The sequence below is a fragment of the Aethalodelphis obliquidens genome, unplaced genomic scaffold (assembly GCF_003676395.1).
Source record: "Aethalodelphis obliquidens isolate GAN/ISIS:26980383/991018 unplaced genomic scaffold, ASM367639v1 scaffold100, whole genome shotgun sequence".
Lineage (NCBI taxonomy): Eukaryota > Metazoa > Chordata > Mammalia > Artiodactyla > Delphinidae > Aethalodelphis > Aethalodelphis obliquidens.
Genome location: NW_020838044.1, coordinates 1,684,485 through 1,709,365, shown reverse-complemented (window position 1 = coordinate 1,709,365; position 24,881 = coordinate 1,684,485). Strand labels below are relative to the sequence as shown.

Sequence of the window (24,881 nt, the reverse complement as noted above, 5' to 3'; positions counted from 1 at the left end):
GACTCCTGGCAATGGTAGTGGACTGGATGAGGAGAAGGAAGTGGGCGGGGGACCCACGACTCAGGGAAGTGCCCTCTTCTCTGACTGAAGATGAACAAGGCCAAGGGCAGCTCCAGACACAGAAGGATGGCTTAAGTGCCCTCCACGGGGCTCTGCCTCTCCGGACTCCCTTTGACTCTGTGGTTTGGGAGGATCTAGGGGCTGCGTAGGCATTTTGCTCTTCAACTAATAGCCATGTGGCGCGGAGAATGCTCGGAAATTATACCATCTGTTAATTATCCTTTGAATTGGGGTTGGGTAATGAGACTTATTTCTGCTGCAGGCCCAAGCCAACGCAGGCAGAAACTGCAGCCCTCCATTCATCTCTCTCCCTTTGTACTAAAATAAGCTTGCTGGGTAGGAGAGCGCAGCAGCCTTGGCTGGAGAACTTGATTCTGGAGCCTAGAGCGGAGGCGGCACGGCTGTGGGAAGCCCCTTTCCCTGCGAAGGGCCTTTCTGCCCAAGGACAGACAGGCTGGGGATGCAAGGAACCCCTCCCTTCATCTCCAGGCACGTTTGGCAGATAGTCCTTCATGGTCTCCCTGCCCTGCCCCCAAGGGGCACAGGACAGAACTGCCTCCCCAGTCCACTCTCCCCTGCTCAGCCGCTTCTCCCTACCAAAAGCAGGACAGAAACTTCCAGGTCTTCTACGCATCATGGTGTCTCAAACTAGGGCTTGTCTTGGTGGTGTCCTCCTTGACCCCCTAGGGGAAGGCCTGCCTATTTCATGGAACTTTCCACCTTAAGGAACCTTTAGATCTCCCTCCCACATGGGAGAAAACCAAGGTGCAGCAAGATCCTGGAGTCTGTTCAAATGGAAATTACTGCTCTTCTAGTCCAAACCTTGGGAGGGAAAGTGACCTGCGGGGAGAGCCCAGGCTGTCCTCCAGTCCCAATGGACTTCCTCACCCATGCTGCTTCCTGAGGGTCCCCCAGGTCTACGGAAAATACACACATGCATAAGATGTGGCTCTCAACTGAACAAGGTAGTGTGGGTGAAGTGCTCCAGGAGCAGCTGAGATAGAAAAGGCTAAAGGAATTCAGAGGAGGGAGCAGTGAAGGTTGAGGAAATCTCAGTCTGCCTCTTGGAGGAGGTAGGACTTGGGTTGCCTCTTGAAGAATCAGGAACTGCATTCCTGGCCAGATGAATTCATCGGCAAACTCCTTTAACCTACAGGCAAAGGGTTTTCTCCAAGGTTACACAGCTAGTAAATGGCAGACCTGGGATTGGAACCCAGGCAATCTGGCTCCAGATTAAGCTCCAGATTATCTGGCTCCAGATAAACTATGAATGAGTGAAATGTGAGTGTCACCGAAGCCAAGACTGGGGTGGGTGTGGGAATTCCCTGGCCATCCAGTGGTTAGGACTCGGTGCTTTCACTACCAGGGTCGGGGTCAATGCCTGGTCGGGGAACTAAGATCCCGAAAGCCGCATCGCATGGCCAAAAAAAAATGAAAAAAGATTGGGGCGGGTGTGTTGTGGCCCAGCACACTGAAGGGCCAGACAGGGCCAGACTGGGAAGAACCAGGTGATCTCTGTCATGGGTAGATCCTTGTGAGCTGAAATTCTGGGACCAATGGCCTGCTTGGAAGGAGAGGTGTGGAGGGAGGCTGCTGGTGGCAGAGGTCGAGGTGACCTTTGGTGGGTGGGCGGGGCAGTTTCTCTGACAGGAGAGAGGTGGGGAGAGGCCCCGGCTGCCGATAAAGGACCACAGGCCAGCAGCCCCGGTGGGGGCACGGGGGGCAGAACCTGCGTGTTCTCCTGTCCACACTCGCCTGCATGCCCATCTGCTGCCCTGCACTTTTCTTCACAGTGCGTGTGTTTCTCAGCCCCCATCTCCATGCCTGGCACAGAGGGGGTGCTCAACCAGAGTTGCATGGATCCTTCGTGAGGTTGCTTCCCCTCCAAACCAGTCGCCATTCAGCCACCTAAGTAATCTTTTAAACTTTTTAAATTAATAAACATTTTTTAGATTGAAAACACACTCCCCCAATTTTTTTTTAAAATTTATTTACTTTTGCTGTGTTGGGTCTTCGTTTCTGTACGAGGGCTTTCTCTAGTTGTGGCAAGCGGGGGCTCCCCCAATTTTTTATTTTAGAAAATATCTAGCATTCAGAAAAATTGCCAAAATGGTACAACATATCCCCCGGATACTCTCCACTCAGGTTCAATCATCGTCAGCACTATGCTTTCTCTCAGTGTTTGGAGAACAAAGTGCAAGCGAGGTGCAAACATCATGGGGCTTCCACCCTCGCCCCCTCAGCGTGCCGTGCCTGAGTCAGAGCCCTAGGGGACCGCTGCCACACCCAGGAACTCGAGTGATGATTCCGGTGTCATCTTATGTCCGGCCTGATACAAATTCCGTCTTGTCCCTCAAAGGTCTTTGATGGCTGTACTTTTAAACCAGAAGTTTATGCATTACATTTGGCCACATGTCGCTTTAGTTTCCTTCCTTCTTTTCTTCCTTCCTTGCTACCTTCCTTCCTTCTTTCTTTTCTGTGATATTGACTGTTTGAAAAGTCCAGGCTAGTTCTCTTGTTGAATGTGCCACATTCTGGATTTTTCCGATTAAAGGACTCCTCCTGGTGTCCTTTGGCGAGTAGTACTGTGAAGTATGAATCTGAGCATATCGCTCTCTTCCTAATAACCCTGCACCGGGCTTTCTGATTGTGCCTTGAATAAAAGCCAACTCCATAGGGGTCCACAAAGCCCTGGATGGCGTGGCCCAGCCCCTTCTTACTCCTCCCCCTTCACTCTGTTCTGGGCACCCTGCCTTCCTTCCAGCTGCTGAATGTGGCAGTCTTAAATATCCCCTCCTTTATGGCACATATTGAAGTTTGTTACTACAGAAAGTATTTATTTGTTAATTTTACTTGGTTAACAGCTGTCTTACCCACTAGCTGTAAGCTCCAGGAGCAGGGAGAACACGTTTGCCTTAAATACCTAGTTAGTATCTAGCATGGCACCTGATACGTAGCAGGCACTCAGTAAATTCTAGTCAAGTGGATGGATGGGTGGATGGATGGATGGATGAAGTGACGAATGGCATAGAGGAGTGACCAGGTGGTCCCTTCATTCCTTGAACCACCATCTGGGAGGCCAGTTGGGTCTGCAGGGTTCTCTTTGGGCGGCCCTGAACTCATTCACATTAATCACAAAACTGTATTCCCAATGCCAGCTGCTGCCAGGAGTTGTAAGCCTGATGTCCCAGCCAAGTTAGACAGATTTTCTTTGGGACTCAAAAGGTGGCATTGGATACCTTAACCCATGATAGTTTCAGCCCGCGGTGCTGGCACTGTTTGCGGAGAGTGGCTCAATAGGCCCAAGCATTCCATACAGATGCACAGTCCATCTAAGATCCAGTTGAGATCATTTTTGGCTCCTGAGCACAGATGGGAAGAGATGGAGCCTGAGATTGAGCTGCGAGGAGCAAATCCCAAAGCAACATCTGTAATAACTTAGTTAAGTTTATCAGAGCAGGCCGAGGAGAGAGCCCTGTCCAGCCCTAGCCATGCTCCAGGCACCGGACTAGGTGTGAGAGGGACACAAATGAACAAGACTCCAGCTCTGGCCTCAAGGAGCAACCAGTCTAACGTGGACAGAGACAAATGCTGTGGTAGAGCCGTATTCATTAATATCTCTGTGTGAGGGTGGAAGAAGTTAGAGAAGGCATTGTAAAGGAGGCGACATTTGAATCACCTTGAAGGGGAAGGAGGAATTCCAGGGACAGGCAGGAGGAGAGGCACTGGAGTAGAGGGAACAGCGTGAGCAGATAAGGAGGGGGCATTGCATGGTCAGTGCTGAGAGAGGTGAGTAGTCCCCTAGGGCTGAAGCAGGGCTCACGGTAGGGAAAAGAAGAGCAGAAGAGACTGCTAATCTGAACTGTGGCCACAGTTTGATGAATCCGGATCTGGCTGAGAAGTCTGGACTTTACTTCCTAGGTTGAGGGAGTCAGCTGAAGCGTTTCGGCGGGGGTGGGGGTGAGGGCATGACGTGGCTGTACCCTCGGCCACAGCGGGGAGGCTGCACCTGAAGGAGGGGCTGGGGTCTGGCAGACGCCAGGAGGCGGTTGTAACAGTCCAGGAGGAGGGGAGTCTGTGCTGCAGCTGAGGACTAGGCTGCCAAGGGGCCAGATCGGGGTGATGAAGAGATTCAGTGTGGCTGCTGGGGAAGAGGAGGGGGTAGTCCAGGGTGACTCCCGGGTATTTGTTTTGGGTGGCTGAATACCCAGAGGAGGGTGGGAGCAGAGGATCAGATAGGGAGTTAGACTTTGGACTTACAGGTTTGGATCCTGGTGAAGATGCTCAGTGTGTGTTGGGGGTGAGTGGGCCAGAACCAGAGATGTGTGAATGAGAGATGATGGATTTGGGATGTAGAGCAGGAGAGCATACAGAGATAGAGCAGCCAGAGGGAAGAGCCCCAGGAATCCAGCATTTCGGGGCAGGCCCTGTCTCCTCGTCCTGCCCACTTCTCTAGCCCCAACTCAACATCCCCCTCACCCTCTGCACTCCAGCTATTCAGGCTTTCTTCCTGCTCCCTCACGCTATTCCCTCAGTCTGGAACATTCTACCTTCCCTCTGAAGGGGTTGGGACTAGGAGGACCCGGAATGTTGATGACGTAGCAGAACCTACGAGTGTCCAGGGTTTATTTTTCTTTGAGGAAAAGGAGCCAGTTGGGATCATAATTTGACAGCAGAGGCTGGATGGCAGAAAGGCTGTTTTAAGATGGGGAAGTGTAAGTAGGTTGGTAGTTGAGGGGAATGGGTGGGGAGGGGAGGCATAGGAGAGGAAGAGAGAGGTTGAAAAGAGAGCTGGCTGAGGAACAGGGACTCAGGAATTCCCAAAGGCGGCGAGATCCAGGGCACAAGTACACAAGGCTGGTTTTGGAGAAAGAGTAAAAAAAAAGAATTTTTTTTCCCCCCTGAGACAAGATGGAAAGAGAGAATGAATGCTAATCTAAATGAGAGCTCAATTCTTCCCTTTCTTTGGGGTTTAATAAAAACAAAGAAAAAGAAGTGTCCTTAAAGGGTCACACCATCTTATCAGTAATTTACACCTCAGTAAAAATAATTCTCCAGACCATTTCTGACAGCAGGCTTGTGTAGGGGGAGTGAAGCCCTGGTCCAAGGAAAGGACCCTACCGCTCTCCAAAATGCAGGGCTCGCCAGCCAACCAATAAGAACAGCGCGAGAGAGGAACTTCCCCTCTAGAAAAAAGGGGTCTTCTCAGAATCTGAGGTTGCTGGGACCCCCTACCTCTGCCCGCAGGTCCGGGGACCCAGAGGTCGAGACTGGCAAGGTGGGCGTCCTGTCTCCTCCTTTCCGCAGACGGGGCGCCGCACTTGCTGGGGTACTGCAATGAGAACCTGCCGGCCGCACGCCCGCCGCCGTTGCGGGGGGGTGTCTCTTAAAAGGGCAACGTCAGAGGCGTCTATGCCAGCACCATCAGGACCTCCCTCCTCGGAGATGCAGGGTGGCGCCCCCTTTTGTGTGTATCTGGGAGGAGCTCTGGGGGAACCCTTTGCTGAGAAGTGGCTGGGGGAGTGGAGCACGCCCGTCATCCTGGCACAGGCTCTGACTTGCAGCATATTTCTCCAGGGTCCGTCCCAGCTCTGCCTGTCAGACTCCTCCTGGGAGTGCAGCCAGGGCTGCCCCAGGCCCCCAGAGGGAGGTATGGCGAGAGGCGGCGTTCTCAGGACCCTGGGTAAACCGGAACCGCTTCAGGGAAGGAAAAGCAGGACGGGTAACACGGAAGGTGTCAGTTCCCAAGCGTGGTTTTCCCCATTGGCGGTACTCGGCTGATAACTAAACTTCCCAGCAGACTGTGAGTTCGGGCAGGCCCCTTGGTCTCATGTTGGGTCCCCACAGTTCCTGGCTCTTTATATATTTCTCTCTAGAAGTCGGCCTTCTAGTTGTCTCTCTCTTGCTAGAAAGGCCTAGTGGCTCCTCTCTCTTGCCTGAAGCACTCAGACCTGAATCTTGGTCCCTGAATTCCTGGGTGTGGGAACCAAGGGTTGGTAAGAGACCCAGGACTCTGACTCACTCCCTGGTGCCCGTGGGGGCTGTTTGCTGAGGTAACCTGGGCAGCTGAGGTTGGAGATGGGGCAAGTCAAGGTGCCAGGGATGAGGGCATCAGCCGTGGGTTGTGGAGGCAACTGCCAGGGTGGAGTCAAGGTTATCTAGGCCCATTCCTGGTACTCAGCTTCCAGGCCAGCCTGCCTATCCTAAACAAGGTTCACATCAGCCCCATCCCACTGCTCCAGGGAGGGAAGGAGCCTGGAGGAAGGCAAGCCACACCTTTCCCAATGTCCGGGAGTTCCTTGAGAGCAAGGACTGTGTCCCATTCTTTCTGTAACCCCTGCTCCTAATCACACCTAGCGCAGGGCAAGCACTCAGTAAATAAGTGCCTATGTGCGTCTCCTGCTCATGTGTTTTCCACCCACAGGGAGGGACCTCAGCCACGGGATCATCCTTTCCTTCACCATTACTATTTTTCTGTCTTGTGGCTTCAAGGAGGTAGAGACTTTCAGCTAACAGACTACTCGGTGCACACAACAGCTATTTTCCGGGCCTCCACTCACTCCTTTTTACAAGCCAGCCCACACACTGGCCAGCCACAGGGAAGGCTGGCATGGGGACCTGGGCTGCTGGCAGCACAGGGCAGGAGGCTCTCTAGACAAACAAGCAGGAGTCCAGGTCCCAGGTGCAGCCAGGTCCAGAAAACTAGGCGGGTGAGAAGAAGGCGGGTCAGCCTGGGGGGGGGGGGGGGGGGGGGGGGGGGGGGGGTGCAGTGCAGGAGCCAGGCCTGGGCCCCCAGGGACTCAGAGCCCCAGCTCCTCCTCCTGCGGCGCTTTCAGGGTCAGAGAAAAGCAGTGCCTCCTGGTGGAAGGTCATGGGCGCCAGCAGCCAAGAGGGTAGGAAGGGGGAGCAGAGGAGGCAGCTGTAGTGACCCCTAAGGCTAGATGGGGGTGTTTGGGGCCACTTGAAAGTTTCTAACCCCAGAGCCCAATGAGCTTTTCAAACAGGGAAGAGCAGTGTGTGGTGGTGACCAAAACCAGCCTCCTGCTCACTGTGTAAACTGCCTTTCTTCAAACCAAATAGCTGAGGCTACAGGAATGTGAGTCATCCTTCCAAGTATATGGGAGCAGCTTGCTCTTTTGTTCTTTGGCCCTGGCTTTGTTATCCCAGAGCTGGGGCACTGGCTAGAGTAGAGGCAGGCTGGTGAGCCTGCCTGGGGCAAAAGGGTCACTGTGGTCACCTTTTCAGGTGCCCCGGTTTTGACAGTAGCAAGATTCACAGGCTCAGCCCAAGCTCCCAGTGGAAAACCAAGCACATGGGCTCTTTCCTGGGTGCTAAGCAAGCTCCAGCAGGCCTGGGGAGGTTGCTGCTTAGGGACTAAGGATGAAATCATGCTCCTAAGTTACAGGCCAGTTCAGAGTCCTGTTCTCATCCTTCCAAAGAAACACAAGCGAGCATCAAGCCCTGCTGAGGAGTCAGGACTCCTGGCTTCCACCCGGCCGTACTTTCTCATCTCCCTTACCCACCTTGTACTCTCTTCCTTATGATGGAAGAGGTATAATCATGTCCCCACCCTCCTGTCTGGGACTGTCACAAAGATAAAAGAGATCCTCTATAGGAAGTATTTTAGACTCCTAGGGGAGAAGCACTAAACTAACAGTTGGTGTTATTAAAAGTGTTTGTAGATTGCAGATGAAAGGCAGCAGGTAAATAAAGAGCCTAAACATCATCCTCCCCAGAGAAAGCGTGAACTGGCTATTGGGGCAACGGTGGAAGCTCCAGAGAAAGGACTAAAACCTTGTTCCCACTAGCCCCCTGCCCTGTGGGCTGTATCGATCCTCTGGAGTTGAGCCACAAGCTGCCAGGCAGTTGGTCTCCCATTTGGGGATGAGTGGAAAGAGAGAAGCAGCTGTGAGTAAGGCCCTGCCCCGTGCTCTTGAATCTAGGGGCTTTTCTGGATTAAATGTAGTCTCATCTACCCTGATGTCTCACCACCTCCTTCCCTCTCCATGGAGCCTTTCCTAGGGAACAGAAGTGCTATGAAACTTTTATTGTTTTGGCCACGCTGTGCGGCAGGTGGGATCTTAGTTGCCCTACCAGGGATCGCAACTGCGCCCCCTGCAGTGGAAATGCAGACTTAACCACTGGACCGCCAGGGAAGTCCCGCTATGAAGCTTTTTATATCAACTCAGGTCTCTAAGCTGGTCTTACCTAACTGCTTTAACAAAGCAGGAGCAAATTTACGAAGGAAGATCCTGCCCTTGCCCTGCAAGCCTGTGTGTCTAAGTCGCAGTTTTCACTTTCCCCTTGAGCCTTTACTAAATCTACCCCTGCCTTCACCTACCTTCTCAAAGGCTCTCTGCTAAATGGAACAACCTGCCTGATACAGCAGGAAAAGCAGAAGTGAATACGGTTCCAGGGAGAACTGTCAGAGACAGGGTTCAAGCCCTGGGCAGAAGACTGAGGAAGAGTCCTGGCCTCCCTCAGAGGTGCTTTATTACATGATTTCATCAGTCATTGGTGATTAGATCCTATGCCCAAGCGAGAAAAGAGGAACACTGCATTGTACAGGGCAGATGGTTCCCCTTTTGGCAATGCAGTCACACGGGGTGGGCGACGGGTGCGTGCTTGGCTTCCCTGCCTGTGGGCAGGCTCTGAGATTGCAGCTAATTGAAATGGAAGCCTGGTAAAGTGGGAGAAAGGAATGTTCAGGAATCAGTGACCTCCATATTCTGCAGCTGGCTTTCCAGGGCAACATCTCTCGCTGCCCCTTTCTTTTTGCTGCCCTCATGCTGCTTCTTCTGCTTCTTCGACGGCTCCTGGTCAATGGGTGCGGGCTTCACAAAGGGGATCAGTTCCTGGAGACCTGAAAGGAAACAGCCAACCAAACTACCCATCATTCCTCAAGAGTCAAAGCCCAGGGACCTCTGGGGAAAGTTACACAAGACAAAGAGGCAGGCACTGCTTTCATTTATTCCTTTTTTTTCCCAGCCTGAATTTTAGCTGCATTTAAATAGAAGCTCATACCGGCACTGGCTACTTTTCAACCTTGCCCCTTGCAATGCCCAGCACCAGAGGACAGGCAGAGTTTTGGGGGCCGTGTATGAACAAGAAAACTTGGTGCATTCTGAAAGGGGCTTACTATTTAGAAGAGCAGGAAGACAGACAAGAGGAGGAAGATGGGCTGGGCTGGGAGCCTCACCTGGTGGCATGAATTCCTTCAATTTCTCAGGCACAAGGATGCCCTTCTCTGTCTGGTAGTTCTCTAGGATGGCACAGATGGTGCGAGTTGTGGCGCACATCGTGGCATTGAGCATGTGGACAAACTCCACCTGCGAGGAGAGGGTCCCCAGAGGGAGCAGTTACACTCAACCCCTAGCTGGGCTTACTGATGACCAGGAACCATCCACTCAGCCAGACTCCCCCAACTGCAACTATCCAAATCCAAATCTAAAATCAAATAAAAAACAGGTTCTACCCATATTAGTGATCTCTAAACCTTTGAATTCTGGTTGGCTTATTAGATAACTTATGGCTTATTAGATAACTCCAGGAAGATTCCTCATGTCTCCATGAGTGACAAGTGGTAGGTCCCAGTATTTTGAGGAGAGTTGGGCCCTTTGAGGGAGGGAAGAGACTACTCAATGGCTTCTCCTTTTAACCCCTTTCAAGTCCCTGACCTGGAAAAGATTAGGGCCTGGAAATTGGGTTTGAAGAGATAAGCTTACAACCCAGACCTTCTTGGGTGAGAAGAGGGGAGACATTGCCTCCAACTTGTTCTGTGTAGACAAATGGGGATTACTCTTTATCTGGAGTTATGGAAAACAAAGCCAAGAAGAGAAAAGCTAGAATTACCTTGTAGAATAGAGCTAGATTCAGGTTTCTATCTAAAAGGACTCAGTCCTGATTCAGTGAAGTCACTTTCAGATTCCCTTTTTGGTCTAGACTGAGAAGCTCAGATTTTCCCATGACGCTGGGAAATAATGTCCTCCAAGGGCTGAGAAATAAGATGGACCTACTCTGAGCTGAAGGCCCTGCTTCCTGCCTCCCCAGGGGCCATCTACCTTGTCCATCATCTTCTTGGTTTGCCCGTATCGGATTCGGAGCCGGCGAGCCTGATAGTCTGTGCAGTTAGAACAGGAGACTAACTCACGGAAGGCTCCTGAGCCCGGAAACCAGGCCTCCAGGTCAAGCTTCTTACTGGCAGCGTGATTCAAAGAACCTGTAAGGAAAAACCCCTAGAATTCATGAAGGAGGGATGGTATTTCAGAAGGCTAACCTTTAGCAAACCCAAAGAATTCTTTAGTTCACATGTTATCCCCAGGAGGGAAATCACGCCCAGATATTCTTATCACCAAGAACTCCCAAGGGAAAAGAGTGTGATATTTTAATTAATGTGGGCAATTAATTGGATTGTAAGCTATTTCTTTGTGTGGCAGTTCAACTGGTCAGGGTGGTGTTTGTGGGATGCAGGAGAGGGAGGCTGATAACCTGAGACAATATTCACGATATGGTAAGGGATCCCCAGAGACTGGTAGAACTCCTCAGCGGTAGTGATCATCTCCTCAAACATCTCCCAGGACTTGTTGTCATGTGGCGATGAGTAGACAAACTGTTCAATCTGCAAAGAGGGACCCAAGGGCACAGTGACAAGGGGACGGGGTGAATAAACTGAAGGCTGAAGTGGGAATTATCCTAGCAATGAAGACCTATTCCTATTCCACTGAGAGTCAGGCGGGGCTGGGGCCCTGGTGAGAGATCGGGGCTGAACTGGACTGGCTGGGGCTGCAGCAAGAACGAATGCTTGTGTAGAGAGCGTCCCACATAACGTGCGGCTACTGTTCTAAGTACTTTCTTTCTTTCTTTTTTTTTTTTTTAACATCTTTATTGGGGTATAATTGCTTTACCATGGTGTGTTACTTTCTGCTTTATAACAAAGTGAATCAGTTATACATATACATATGTTCCCATATCTCTTCCCTCTTGCATCTCCCTCCCTCCCACCCTCCCTATCCCACCCCTCCAGGCGGTCACAAAGCACGGAGCTGATCTCCCTGTGCTATGCGGCTGCTTCCCACTAGCTATCTACCTTACATTTGGTAGTGTATATATGTCCATGCCTCTCTCTCACTTTGTCACAGCTCACCCTTCCCCCTCCCCATATCCTCAAGTCCGTTCTCTAGTAGGTCTGTGTCTTTATTCCTGTCTTACCCCTAGGTTCCGTTCTAAGTACCTTCCACGTGGTAACTGGTTTAATCCTCACAGTAGCCTAATGGGGTAGGTACTACTATTATCTTCCTTTGACAGAGGAGGAAACAGCACAGAGAGGTTAAGCAAATTGTTCAAGGTTACACAGCAGTAAGTGGTAGAGTTGGCCTTAGGACTCAGGCAGCCTGGTTCCAGAGTCCATGCTCTAGCCGCTCCACCATGTGCTTCTCAAGCTTTTCCCTAGAAACCCAGATGGAGGCAACGAGAGGAAAGACTGGAGCTGGGGTAGGCCTGAGCAACACAGATTCTATCTCTTCTATAACAGCCCTGGAGAGATAGAAGGGTCCCATCCCTCACCCTGATCTGCCTACTCACCTTCTCAAACTGATGGACTCGAAAGATGCCACGGGTATCACGGCCGTGGGAGCCCACCTCCTGGCGAAAGCAGGTGGACAGGCCGGCATACTTGATTGGCAAATCCTCTGGCCGAAGCCACTCGTCCCGGTGGAGAGCAGCAATGGGCTGTTCGGAGGTGGCAATCAGATATTTTTCCTCATAGGTGCTGTCATCAGACTTTTCAGTGCCTTTGCCAATCACCTGTCAGAGGAGGGTAATATTTACTAGTTAAGAGTGAGGGAGTAGGACCTCAGCTCAAGCAAGAAATCACAAAGATCACACAAATCACACAGAGAAGATCTGAGTGATGGGAGGACGAATTTTCTTCAATCCCTGCCCAGGAGTGAGCAGGTGATGCTAAAAAGACATGGGAGGGAATGGGTCAGTCCAAAATGGGGTCCCTACTAGAGATCAAAGAAATGCAAATTAAAAGAAGACAAACTATTCTTATACTACTTTTTTTTCCCTTGGCTTCACCATTTGCAGCTTGTGGGATCTCAGTTCCCTGACCAGTACCCAGGCCCCCTGCAGTAGAAGCATGAAGCCCTAACCACTGGACCACCAGGGAATTCCCTCTGATACTATTTTTACTTTATCTAATAAATGAAATACTTATAAATGATGTATAGTGGCCAGTGATGGCAGGTGTGCAATAAAACCTGAGCTGGTAGCAGTATAAATTAATCCACTTGACAAATGTTTGTGAGGCATGTAGTAAGAGCCAACTCCTTTTTGCCAATGCGGGGCAAAAGGAGATAGTCTCTGCTCTCTTGGTGCTTATGGATTGATCTAGGGTTGTAATCCTTGAAGAATCACTTCGGTATTCAGCTGAAGAAAGTAATGGAAAAGAAAAAAAAACTACAGACAGGACAAAGTTCATTGTAACATTACTTACTGATGGCAAAAAAAAGGGAGCCCCCTAAATATTCAACAGGGGAAGAGCTGGGCAGTCTATGTCCATGCCAGGTAATATTATGGAACCACTGATAAACGATGGTTACGAACACCATGTAGCAACACTGAAAAATGCTTCTGATATAATGTGAAGTAAAAAGGCAATCTACATATATTGTGATTAGAAGTATGAGAAAATGATACATGTATAAAAAAAGCTCCCACAAGAATATTAAAAATGACAATTGTAGTAGGTAATGTGAAAGAAGATGATTTCCCCCCACTAATTCCAAATTTTCTGTCATGTGGTATTACTTTAACTAAAAAAAAAAAAAAAAAAAAAAAAAGAGGGGAGGAAACTTCCTCTAGGCCACTGTTTGGAAATGTGGGAAACTACCTTGCTACCTAACAGTGGGAATTTAGCCCCGTGTGAGGCTAGTCACATACAATGTAAAAACAATAGGGCTTGCGGTCTCATATGGTATAGCCACTAGCCATACATGGCTATTTAAAGTCAATGAAAATTTAATTCCTTGGCTTGCATGAGCCACATTTCAACAGCCACGTGTGGCTGGTGGCTGCCACACTGGATAGGACAGATACAAAACATTTCCACTATTGCTGAAAGTTCAGTTGGACAGCCCTGCTCTAGAGAATTAATAAACTGAGGTTATTAGGCAAAAAGTGCCAGCCAAAATTCCTCACTATGGAGACCTGTGATTCTCCCTGCCTATGGCTCCAAGAAGCATCTGGATAAGAGATGGAGAATGCTGCGAACACGCAGAGCACCTGCTACCTAATATTTTTCATAATCCTCCATATAAGCTTCTCCCTGGTGTTACCTGCAGGGCATCCTTCTAAAGTTCTGTCAGTGATTATCCATCCAATCTTGGGAGTTGAGGTGAGAAAAAAAGGGAAAAGATAAAAACAGGTCTCATCTGATAATGCACGAGTTCCTCTCATTAACAGGAAGAAGAGGAGGACCCCAAGGTTGTACCAATGCTCAGTGTTTGCAGAGAGCATTTTGTTTCCCACTGCATCTTGAACTAAAACATACCTTTGAACTCACCAACAGGACCTAGTGGGAAGAAGGTTCTGACTGTTAAACTCATCTCTCTACATAAGATAAATCAGATTAGGCCAGGAGCAGTTGTCTAACTACCCGCTACATGGGTTTTGGGAGGAAACAGCCAATAAGAACAAAGTCGTTCCCCCCTGCCCTGGAACAGGGCTGAAGGAGAGGGACAGGTGAGAAGTGGACTCAGCTGCGATGGGCAGTCGTTAGCAGAGACACTAGAAATCCTGAGTGTTGGGCGTAGACTTCGGGTGGGGGGAGCTACAGCTGATGTTAAAGCTGGTTGATTCAGAATCACCTTCTGCACCTCAACTCAAATCCACTGGCTCTCCCTGAGATGGTTCATGATTGAGAAAGAGCCACAAACTGGAAGCCACATCCATCCAAAGGAAAGTACGTCTCCCCCTGTGGAAGCTTCCAGTCTGGGGTCAGGAGTGGGAGGACACGGGAAGATCAGCCACTTCTACAATTTCCTTTTGTCCAAGCTTAATAATAATATATGACCTTCTTTTCTAAGCTCATGGTGCTAAAGCATGCTCAATTTAGATAGATCACATAAACTATCTGGGGAAAGATAAAATAGGCTCTATGTCTGCACTGTCCAAATGGTAGCCACCAGCCACATGTGACCATTTAAATTAAAATTCATAAAGATTAAAATTTTACTTCCTCAGTTGCACTAGCTGCATTTTAAGTGCTCGATAGCCACAATATAGAACATTTCATCATTGCAGGAAGTTCTGCTGGACAGCATTGCTGTGTCTTTGAAGTTAAACTTCATACCTTTAGGAGTCATTCTGCCACACTGCCTCAGGCTACTCACCTTATAAAGTTCTTCATCAAACTGGCTGAGCTGTGCCACTTCCTGCATGACCTCCTTCCTCATGAAGAAGGGGGTATAAATGGGAGTGTAGCCTCGACTTCCCAATGTGCGAAGAGCATACTGGATGAGTGCCTGTTCCAGGAACACCAGGACCCCCTAAAGGAGCAGACACAGCACTGTGTGAGTGGGTTCTGCTGCCATCACGTTCATCTGCTAGCATTTACCCCCAGAGGCAACTGGGGGCACACAGGAGGCCACAAAGAGCATGGATCCAACAACTGACTCAAGAGACTCTTTCTTAACAGCCATGCACAGCACATCATCTGAAGAGCATTCCCTTTAAGATACCAATCAAGGGAAAAGGACTGTTCACCCAGGATGCGTGGGAGAGTCTTCCTGTGCTAACTCTTAAAACACTGGACTTATTTGTATACGTAGAACATACCAATATGGACAGTGTTTCCAAAACTACTTTACCACGTCCTTCTGGAAGGCTTCCCTGAGCGCATCTGCCCTCTGCCCAGCTAATCTGGGTGTGTTGCCTCCACCTACCCGTTCCTATAGCACCCTGGGCTACTCACACCAGAGCACTTATCACAGAGGGTTTTTGATTCTTTGTTACTTGTCTGACTGTCCAATTACACGGAGCTCCTTAAAGGCACAGACTGTTCTAATTCAGTCAGCAAAACATATTCATTATGGAGGATCACTCAGTGGCTTTTGTTCTAGGGAATCCTGATAAGCACTCTCCTGCCTTAGAAAGAGAATTGCATCTAATTGCCAGTAAGTTTGTAGTAGAAAGGCGGATTTGTGGGCCTTTAAGTGGGTTATGTTTTCTGCAATTTTTTTTCAGTTCTTTCTTTATAACCAACCTCACTGGCTGCCGACTCTTACCTTCAGGAAGTATCCTCGACTCCCAGCCACCACAGCCCCCTTTTCGCCTTCAAAGCCATCTACCATCACCACCAGGTCCACGTGAGAGTACTTCTTCCTGACGGTACAATCACCCCAAATCCTCTCTACTTTGTTGTCGGCGTCCTAAGCAAATGAGACCAGGAGACAAAGATGCAGGAGCTCTGAATTCTACAACCTCCATCTTTCCGAACCCTATTCCAAGAACGAACTAGAGCTTTGTGAAGTCACTGCTTAACTCAAACACTAGGTTTTGGCCCTTGTGTACAGAGACTAGAGAAGGGAATTTGCTAGAGAATCTGCGCTCAATAGAGAAATAATAATTTATAAAGTCCTAGAGGCAATTCTAGCCATGGAACTGAAATCATGATTTTCCAAAAGATCTGTAGTATTCTCTTGTTTTTATACCCGTTTAAATGACTCCTTGAAAATCCTATACAGGGAAAACCCTTCCCTGGACAATCTGCACTGCCTGGGGTACGGAGGGGAATGCAGATTTTTGTTTTTCCAGGCTCTCATTGGTCCAGGGCCACACAAGGGCGGGCTCAGGGCCCTGACCTCTTGAGTCTGCCACCCCAGCCCTCAGTGAGTTTAATGTCCCTTCACCAGGGAATGAATGAAAGAGGCACAGATGGGCCCTGCCACGGCTGGGGTGTCAGGGAACAAAGGCTGGGCTCAGAGCAGCTTTGTGCTGGGGAAGCTCCCACTCGGCAGGAAACTTTTATCATGCAGATTTCCCTTCAACCTGCAGCTTCTCAGCAGGGTGTGGGTGAGGGGTGAGGCTGATCTCGCAGATCCCTCCCACTCCACGAGATGAGCTGCTACCATGGGCAACACGCAATGGAGGACAGCAGCCTGATTTAGAAGAGATTTCCGCACCAGGAGTCTCCACCTACCTGCTGTCTCTGCTACTTCCCAATCAGGCAGGGATCTGACTCTTTCAATTCTCAATTGGTGGGCAGAGCGAATACACAAAGAGCCTGCTTCTATTATACAGAGCGTGCCAGACTTTCACTGTCCTCCTCCCACTCCGCCCCCTTCCCAAAGGAGAGGGGTGACGCAAGGCAGCCGTTCACTGTGGCACCGACGCCTACCTCATCATTGCTGATGGGCACAGAGGGGTGCAGAAGGTTACCAATCTCGCGAAGGTTCTCAAATCGCTCTGCTTCCAGCTTTATCCGCTCGGCATCACACTTCAGGATGGCTTCGTCGATGAGGAGTCGGACTTTTTTGATTTGTGAGACTTTCAGGTTCTGTAGATGAACAAGGCCAAGCCCGTCCAAGGCCACAGCAAGTCAAGGGCAGAGTAGGAAAAAGACTGTTGCCCCAACCTTGTTGGGCTCTAATGATAACTCTTGTAATAGCATTTTAAAAATTGACACTGGAGGCTTTCAAAGAACTGAGATTTATTTCACACAGGGATATATACAGTTTTGCCCGACAAATCCGTTGGCATTTTCTTTCAGGGTGCCTAAGGCAGAGGTGGATCAATTCTGGCCACTCCTCTTGTCCCTGTATATCTCAGGAGTGTTAATACCATAGCTTAACTTGCACTTTCTGATATTCCTGATTAAACCAATTCAGCATGCTATTATATCCTATATGTAACTGTTCTCTAGGAAGATTATAAATTTATTAGGAGCAAGAGACCTTGTCTTAAGCTCATTTTGTATTCCTTATTGCAGGTGTTTCAAACTGTACTCTGATTTCCTGGGGGGACCCTTAGCAGGTAGGGCAGGGCAGGAATAACACCCCAACCTTGCCCTTCAAGCACAGCAACTCTGCTTTTTTGGGTTTATGCTCTTGCTATTGTTGCAGGGTTTTTTTGTTTTTGTTTTTGTTTTTTAAAGATTTTTTTGATGTGGACCATTTTTAAAGTCTTTATTGAATTTATTACAATATTCCTTCTGTTTTATGCTTTTTCAGTTTTTTGCCTGTGAGGCATGTGGGATCTTAGCTCCCCGACCAGGGATCGAACCCTCACCCCCTGCAATGGAAGACAAAGTCTTAACCACTGGACCACCAGGGAAGTCCCTGTGTTGCAGGTTTTAAGAAAGGGTTCAGTGACTAAAAAACTTGAAAATTCCTGCTCTAGGCCCATTGTAGTGAATATTTACTGAATTACAAAAAATTGAAAAATTACTGACTCTGTGGAAATAGAGTTATTAAACCAAACATATTTCAGTTCCTTTTTTCTCTTCTTCCTACTCTTGACTTTTCCATTCCACCTGTCTCCATCTCTGCTGTCTAATACTCAAGTAGTGAGATTAACAAGAGGGGATGGGGACATGTCCCAGCTGCAGAAATTCAAGGATGCCACAGTGCTGTGTGGAGCAGAGCGTCAGGACTTGCTTGTCTAGGAACAAAACTAAAAGAACAGAAATCCTAACCTGGAAAAGGACAATAACTTACAGTTAAAGTGTCTGCAGTGAGGTCATCGAGATTTAATACATCTTCCGGAATGGACTCATCATTTCCCGTTGGCTCTTTTTTCTATGGGAAAGAAAAACAAACAAACAAAAACATAACTAATTATAAAGAAAAATTTCTGACATAGTTTTATAAGTGTACACCAAACTAATATATCATATAAACTAATTACAGAACTTTCTACATAACTTAGTCTCTAAAAGATGCAACGCATGGGAGAAAAATTAGTGAACTGGAAGCAAGAAGTTAACGTTCCAAGTCCCTGTCCTGACACTGTCTAGCTTTCTGATCCTGGACAGACTGATTAACCAATCCAGGTCACGAATCCGGGGCACGAACCCGCGTCCCCTGCATCGGCAGGCGGACTCTCAACCACTGCGCCACCAGGGAAGGCCCCAAGGGAATCCTTTTGTTATGGTCTTTCCAGGTTCAGGTTCCTAAATTTCATAATTTTTTGGTTTATTTTAGAGGTTTACAACTTAAAAATGAGACAGATTGTAGGGTGCATTAACATGTTTTTTTAAAAAAATGATTAAGAGGCTAAGAGCGTATTTTTGAAGAAAGATTAAAAACTAATCTGGTGGGCTTCCCTGGTGGCGCAGTGGTTGAGAGTCCGCCTGCCGATGCAGGGGACACGGGTTCGTGCCCCGGTCCGGGAAGATCCCACATGCCGCGGAGTGGCTGGGCCTGTGAGCCATGGCCGCTGAGCCTGCGCGTCCGGATCCTGTGCTCCGCAACGGGAGAGACCACAACAGTGAGAAGCCCGCGTACTGCAAAAAAAACCCCACCAACCTCCCCCCTCCCCTGCAACAAACTAATCTGGTTACCAAAGTAAAGCTGAGCTGAAACTTAACATTCTTCAAGGACAGGAAGGATATACTGGATGAAGGCCAGTACTACTTGCCATTCACTATTACTCTCAATAGCTAAATAACTACAATGTTCCAGGCACTGTGCCAGGTTTTCTATATTAGAAATTTTCAGTTCTCACAATTGTATTCTAAAGGTTAGTGTCAGAACTGTCATTTCATAGACAAGAAAACTGAGGCTCAGAAGTTAACTTGCCTGAAGTCACATAACCAAGAGTCTAGGATTTGGACTCAATATCTGTGCTCTTTTAAATAAAGAGCACGACTACACTGGGATAAAGAATCTGAAATTTATAACAGGAAAACCTCTCTGGCACTGTAGGTTGAGCTCAAGAAATAACTGGAAAGGATTACTGGTGGAATTCATTTTATTAAGAACAGAACAGACAATGAATGACTTGTACGGCAAGAATCTTATCTTACAACAGACTGAACGTCTGTGTCCCCCAAAATTCATATGTTGAAACCTAATCCCCAATGTGATAGCATTTGGAGGTGGGGTCTTTCAGAGGTGATTAGGTCAGGAGGGCAGAGCCCTCATGTATGTAATTAGTGCCCTTATGAAAGAGACACCAGAGAGCTCCCTGCTCCTTCTGCCATGAGGACACAGCAAGAAGACTATCTATTAACCAGGAAGCAGGCCCTCACCAACCTGCTGGTGCCTTGATCTTGGACTTCCCAGCTTGCAGAACTGTGAGAAATAAATTTCTGCTGTTTATAAGCCACCCAGTCTACAGTATTCTGTTACGGCAGCAAGAACGGACTAAAACATACCTGCAGACAGAAGGTGGACTCACTGATCCTTGAAAATGCCTCTTAGTTCCCTCCCTGCCTTCCTCTCTTTCTTTTTAAAATAACTTTCCCCCTCTGGTAAGAAATCCAGTAGCTCATGGAATTAAACACTACGTTAGAAATTATGAATTAACTAAGAATAAGATTAAATACCTCTGCTCAAGCTCTCAAGGGTATTAGTCAGTTCTCTTACCTTCATTTTCTCTCCAATTGTCTTGCTGCATAGGTTCTTCAGCTTGTTCAAGTTGTCTGCCTGAAATCTGCCTGAAGAATAAAGAACCCAATATACCAAAGATAGGCACATAACTAAGACACCTCATTCCTAATCTTGGCTCCTTAGGACTGATCTCAGCCCAAGGCCAAAATACAGGCAGAGCTAAAGGATCTGCCTCACAAAGTTGTGTTATTCCCCAGCATTTGGTGACAATGAAAAGACCATTCTGGGGCTGAAATTAAAAAGTATCATAACCTGGACGATACCACTGTAGACAGAGTAACACATCTGAGAAAACTGGAAAATACTCATATAACTATAACCTGTTCAATTATCTTAAAATTCACTTAAAGAAACTATGTGGTATGCACCAGGATCTAAAAAAAGGCAGTCAGTCAAGTTTCTATTCCCATGAACTTGGTTGCTACTTCTCTGTGCTAGAAATGGTTAATGTTATTTCCTTTGCTTTGATACAACGCTCATCTGGCAGCCTTGAGAAGAATTCAATTTCTTACACTTTGGTTTCTTTGGGGGAAGACAGTGCACTAATCAGCCTGCATAGGTATTCTGGCCCAAATTAACATCTTGGTGTTGTGATTCATCAGTCTAACCTTGATTTGCAAAAGCTGGACCTCCTGAATCTAAGCTTTAGCAACAATATGGTAAAAATTAAGCTTTGGACAGGTAAAATGATGACTAGAGATGAGACAGCGCCTAGACATGGCTATTCTTTGAAGTTTTGCCAAACTTTAAATTTAAACTAAACTTCAGCACAAACTATATAACTACTTTCTCATTCACTTATTCACACTGATTACAGAGATGGAGAACAGATGAGTGGTTTTACATGTACTCATTTGCATGTGCCTGTAGTTCTGTGTGATATCTCATGTGTAGATCTGTGTAACCACTGCTACACTCAAGATACGGAACTGTTCCATCTCCACAGAGATTCCTTTTGCTATCATCCCTCTGTAGTCCATTACCTTTCCCCTGCCCTGTCTAACCCTTGGCAACTACTAATCTGTTCTCCATCTCTGGAATCAGTGTGAATAAGTGGCTAAAATTAAAAGGACTGCCAATATCAAGGGCAAGGTTGTAGAGCAAATGGAGCTCTTATATATTACTGATGGGAGTATCAATTATTACAACCACTTTGGAAAACTATTAGGTAATATCTACTAAACCTAAACATGTGCCTACTCTATGACCTAGCAATTCCACCCTTAGGTACATACCCAAAAGAAATGAGTGCTTACGTCCACCAAAAGACACAATGTTCCTAGCACATTATTCATAGTACCCTTAAAGTGGTAACAATCTGAAAGTCCATCAATGAAATTGGTTGGTATGTTTACATATATGGAGTACTACACAGCAATGAAAAAGAACCAACCACTGCTACACATAATAACATGGAATAATCTTACAGACATAATTTTGAGACAAAGAAGTCACATGCAAAATTATATACTATATAAGTCCATTTATATGAAGTTCAAAATCAGGCAAAAGTCATTTATGGTGATAGAGGACAAAATACTGTTTTTTTGGAGGAGGGAAGTGACAGTGAAGGGGCATGAGGGAGCCTCCCCGGAGAACTGCAAACGTCTTAGATCTTGATCTGAATGGTGGTCACATGGGTGTATGGCTTTGTAAAATTCATCAAGCTGCACATTAAGATTTGTGCACTTTACTGAACCTACTGAATACATTACATCTCAATAAATTTTAAAAGGTTGTATATAAAAATAATATAAATGCCACAGCAGAAATATATAAGATAGTATATGGATCATATGTCCTAGGTGTGGCCCTGGACTAGCTGAGACTGGGGTCAAAGGAAGCACTTAGAAAGTTTTTCCAATGATAAGGGCCTGGTTTAAGGCATGTGCAATAGGGTTAAGAGGAAGTAACAACTTCAACTGATAATTCCTGTAGTTAGTGGCAGATTTCAAGATACATGGAAATCTACTGACTTTGGAAGTAGTCAAGACAAATGCTTATTATATGCCCAAATGTGTCCTCATTATATTACTCTGAATTAAAAGAAGAAATCACAGTTTGAATCCTTGAAGTTACAAGAGCTGTGGTAAACTCTGATGTGGTGCTCTGACTCCAAGTCATAGCAGATTCCTGTGTTCTACACAGAGCCCTAAACCTTGAAGGTCTACAGACGGACAAATGGGTATAGTTGTAATGGAGGGCCTTTTGAAGCTTGCTGTGTCCTCATTCAGGGAACATGGTCTGATTTCTTAATGTGGCTCTGGGTTGCAGCTAAGGATAGAAGAACCCTAAACTCTGATCAGAGGTTCAGATGTAAAAGAATCTTGAAACAAAATCTGTCAATGTCCACCTTCAGCAGCCAGCAATGGGAAAAATCATTAACTCCCCGTAGCTGCAAAGAGAATACTGGTTAGGGATGTCAAGTAGAAAAGAATCAAATCAATAAATATGTTGAAAATAAACTACATCAACTGCTTTTCATATGGAAGAGCACAGTACCCTGAACACAGAAGATATTCATGACTTCAACAAACCTTTGTCAAGCCCTTAACAAGGACCAGGTGCAGTGCTAGGTACTGGGATTATATGTACACATGTGTATATGTATATCCTGTATCTATATGTATACCCTGGGTACTGACACACAGATGAATAAAACACAACCTTGTCCCTGAAGAATTCATCCCCTCAGCACATATCCACTCCTCAGGTAAAAAACAGAACTTCCCACAGAGGTGTACATTATACCCAAGAGACTAGGTAACACATTCAAAGTCATTTAGCAGCTGGGCAATGGCTAGAGAGAAACAAAAATCTGATACTTCTGACTTCTGACTCAGTAAAACAGTGTCCAGTCTAGTTTTTTCACTCCAATTTAATTTAATTCCATTGCAACTCAAAACTTCAGATTCAGATTCAGGTGGTGGGATCACCACCACACTGGGCTTGACTGTGATGTGCAGAATCAGCAAACAACCTGAGCTAAGCAAATATTCTCCTGGTACCCAATACCAACTCTTCCTTCGACTCTCTCCCTACACGGGTGATACTTATAATATTTAGGAAAATCAACTTTCCTAATATAAATCCATGCTTTTGGACAGCGAATGCCTATGCAGTGCGCTGTCATAAACCTGTCTCTCTGCGGGTGGCAGACCTATTGCATCAGACAAAAAATCACGTGTTTGACAGCATCCGGCCAGTTAGTGACTACTCCAGCTAGCCTAGGCAGAGATTGATAGGCAGAGGGTTCTATGGTTTTATTTAGCCTCATGAAGATGCCCGGTCCAGTTCCAGGATCTAGCCCAACTCTGCCAGTGTGTTCACTGGAAAACTTTAAACAGCCTCAATAATTACAAGATTTTTCTTGCTTCACCGCACCCCTCTGCCCATGTCTGAGCTACTACGTAAGACTATTCTCGGTTCTTAAAAGTTTGCCCACAGTTCAGGGGGATGGCCTTCCCAAAAGCTCCGGGATCACTGTTTTTAGCCAGGAGCGGCCTCCACAGTCCCAAAATGGTTCCAATATGGACGGAGTGAACCTACTGTGCTGCAGATGTGACTCAGTCAGGTTGGAACCTTTGATTCTATCAAGATAGAGGGAGACCACTCTGGCCTTGCTGAAGATGAGAAAAAGACAGGAGGCGACCAAAGATAAGTGCTGGAAAGGAGAAACCCCCCAAACCTCCTCCCTGGCTTTCTTCCGGCTATCCTTGAGGCTGAAGGTTTGACAGCTCTTGATGCGAACGCGCCATGCTCCTTTCCCAGACTCAGAAGCAGCGACCCGCACCCAGCTAGCCAGGAAGGGAGGTCGCAGGGCCCGGACGGAGGAGAAAAGTGGGTCGGTCCGGCCCCCCGGGTGGACAGGGACAGCTTCGGAGCCACCGCAACCTAGGAGGGGGTCTTATGAAGGGTGGAACCTCAGGAGCGGTAACTAGGTCCAAACAACGAAGTTGCGGTTGGCATCCGGGGATACTCCGCGCGTCCCGGTACTTACATCGTCGCCACTCGCTGTCTGCCTTCACCAGCTGGTCCACCAGTCCCGGGTCCTTGAAGCGCTTCTCCTGCGACTCTCGGATGAGGGCTGGGTCCCCTCCTTTATCCACCCGAAACAAATCCAGATCCAGCACCATCGTTCCTTCTCCAGGGCCAACACTAAGAGAAGGGAGGTTAGTCCCACAGCAGCCGCCCTGTTACTGCCGCACTGCACCGGCGCGCTGACAACCCGCCCCCCCTCCCACTTCCCGCGCAGGCGCAACGGGAGCGTGCAGCCCGCCCTCCACTCTGGGCCGGAAGCGGCTGCGTAGGAGGCGGGGCCGCGCAGAGGAGGCCGGGGTGGGTGGGCGTGAGCTCGCTGGATGTGTTCAAGTCAGCCCCACTGGCGGGTTGTGCCTCCTCGTGTGCGTTTTCTCCAGCAGTGCCCGCTTCTCTAGGGGCTCTAATTGCCCCATAGAAGAAAAATGAGTGCCTGTTTCTGTCTCATGTTAAAGGGCATATCTAAGACAAGGCCTGTCAGTATAATCACTGGCTTGGAAGCTGGTACCTCCCATAGATGCCAGTTTCCACCTTACAAGCTTGGGTCCTAAGACTGGACCCTCTCTCTGAACCTCTGCTCTCTTCTCCGTCTTGAGACAAGAGTGTGGCTACATGTTTTAGTCCCCAGATTACCTCAGTTCAAAATACCTGCTCTCCTGCCTCAGAGTTAGGATACCTTTCTTAATCTGATTATTGGGTGAACCAAATTGTCCCTTTATCAACCCTTAAGATCACAGGGTTGGAGAATCTTTTAGAGAGACACTTGAGTAGACTTTTCCAAAGGGAAAATATTTAGGAGATTTGAAGGCAGTTTAAGATATTGAGGTCATGTCTTGTATCTATTTGAAAATTCCTAGAACAAAGATTTCATCATATTTTAATTTTATAATGTTCAGGCCTTTACAGGGAAATATTCTGGTTGATGACTGGAGCCAAAGTTATCCAAGAATCTCCCTGATAACAAGAGCTTATTTGAAGGATTTGGGAATAGGCATACTGTTCCCCATCCTTCCACTTTACCAAGAGTTTAGAGACCCATCCACCATGCCCCAAAGCTAACTGTGCTAAGACCTTGGTCTTCTGCCACTTGCTTGTGCACCTGTCATGAGGATATGGCATTGCTATCCTACTCCCCAACAAGGTTCTGCCAAGCCAATTCTGAGGTGTAGG

General features: G+C 47.7%; 1 protein-coding gene across 1 annotated transcript; it reads right to left on the bottom strand.

Moving 5' to 3' along the window:
* Positions 1-8,497: 8,497 nt before the first annotated feature.
* On the bottom strand, positions 8,498-23,933 carry SARS1 (seryl-tRNA synthetase 1). Its single transcript, XM_027096328.1, has 11 exons — positions 23,674-23,933; positions 19,650-19,720; positions 17,778-17,858; positions 16,460-16,618; positions 15,348-15,491; positions 14,454-14,609; positions 11,641-11,862; positions 10,549-10,678; positions 10,122-10,279; positions 9,260-9,389; positions 8,498-8,923 (listed from the first exon to the last, which is right to left on the bottom strand). Exons 1-11 carry the CDS (start codon positions 23,807-23,809, stop codon positions 8,766-8,768), a joined length of 1,545 nt encoding a protein of 514 aa, XP_026952129.1. The 5' UTR covers positions 23,810-23,933; the 3' UTR covers positions 8,498-8,765.
* Between the last annotated feature and the right edge of the window lie 948 nt (positions 23,934-24,881).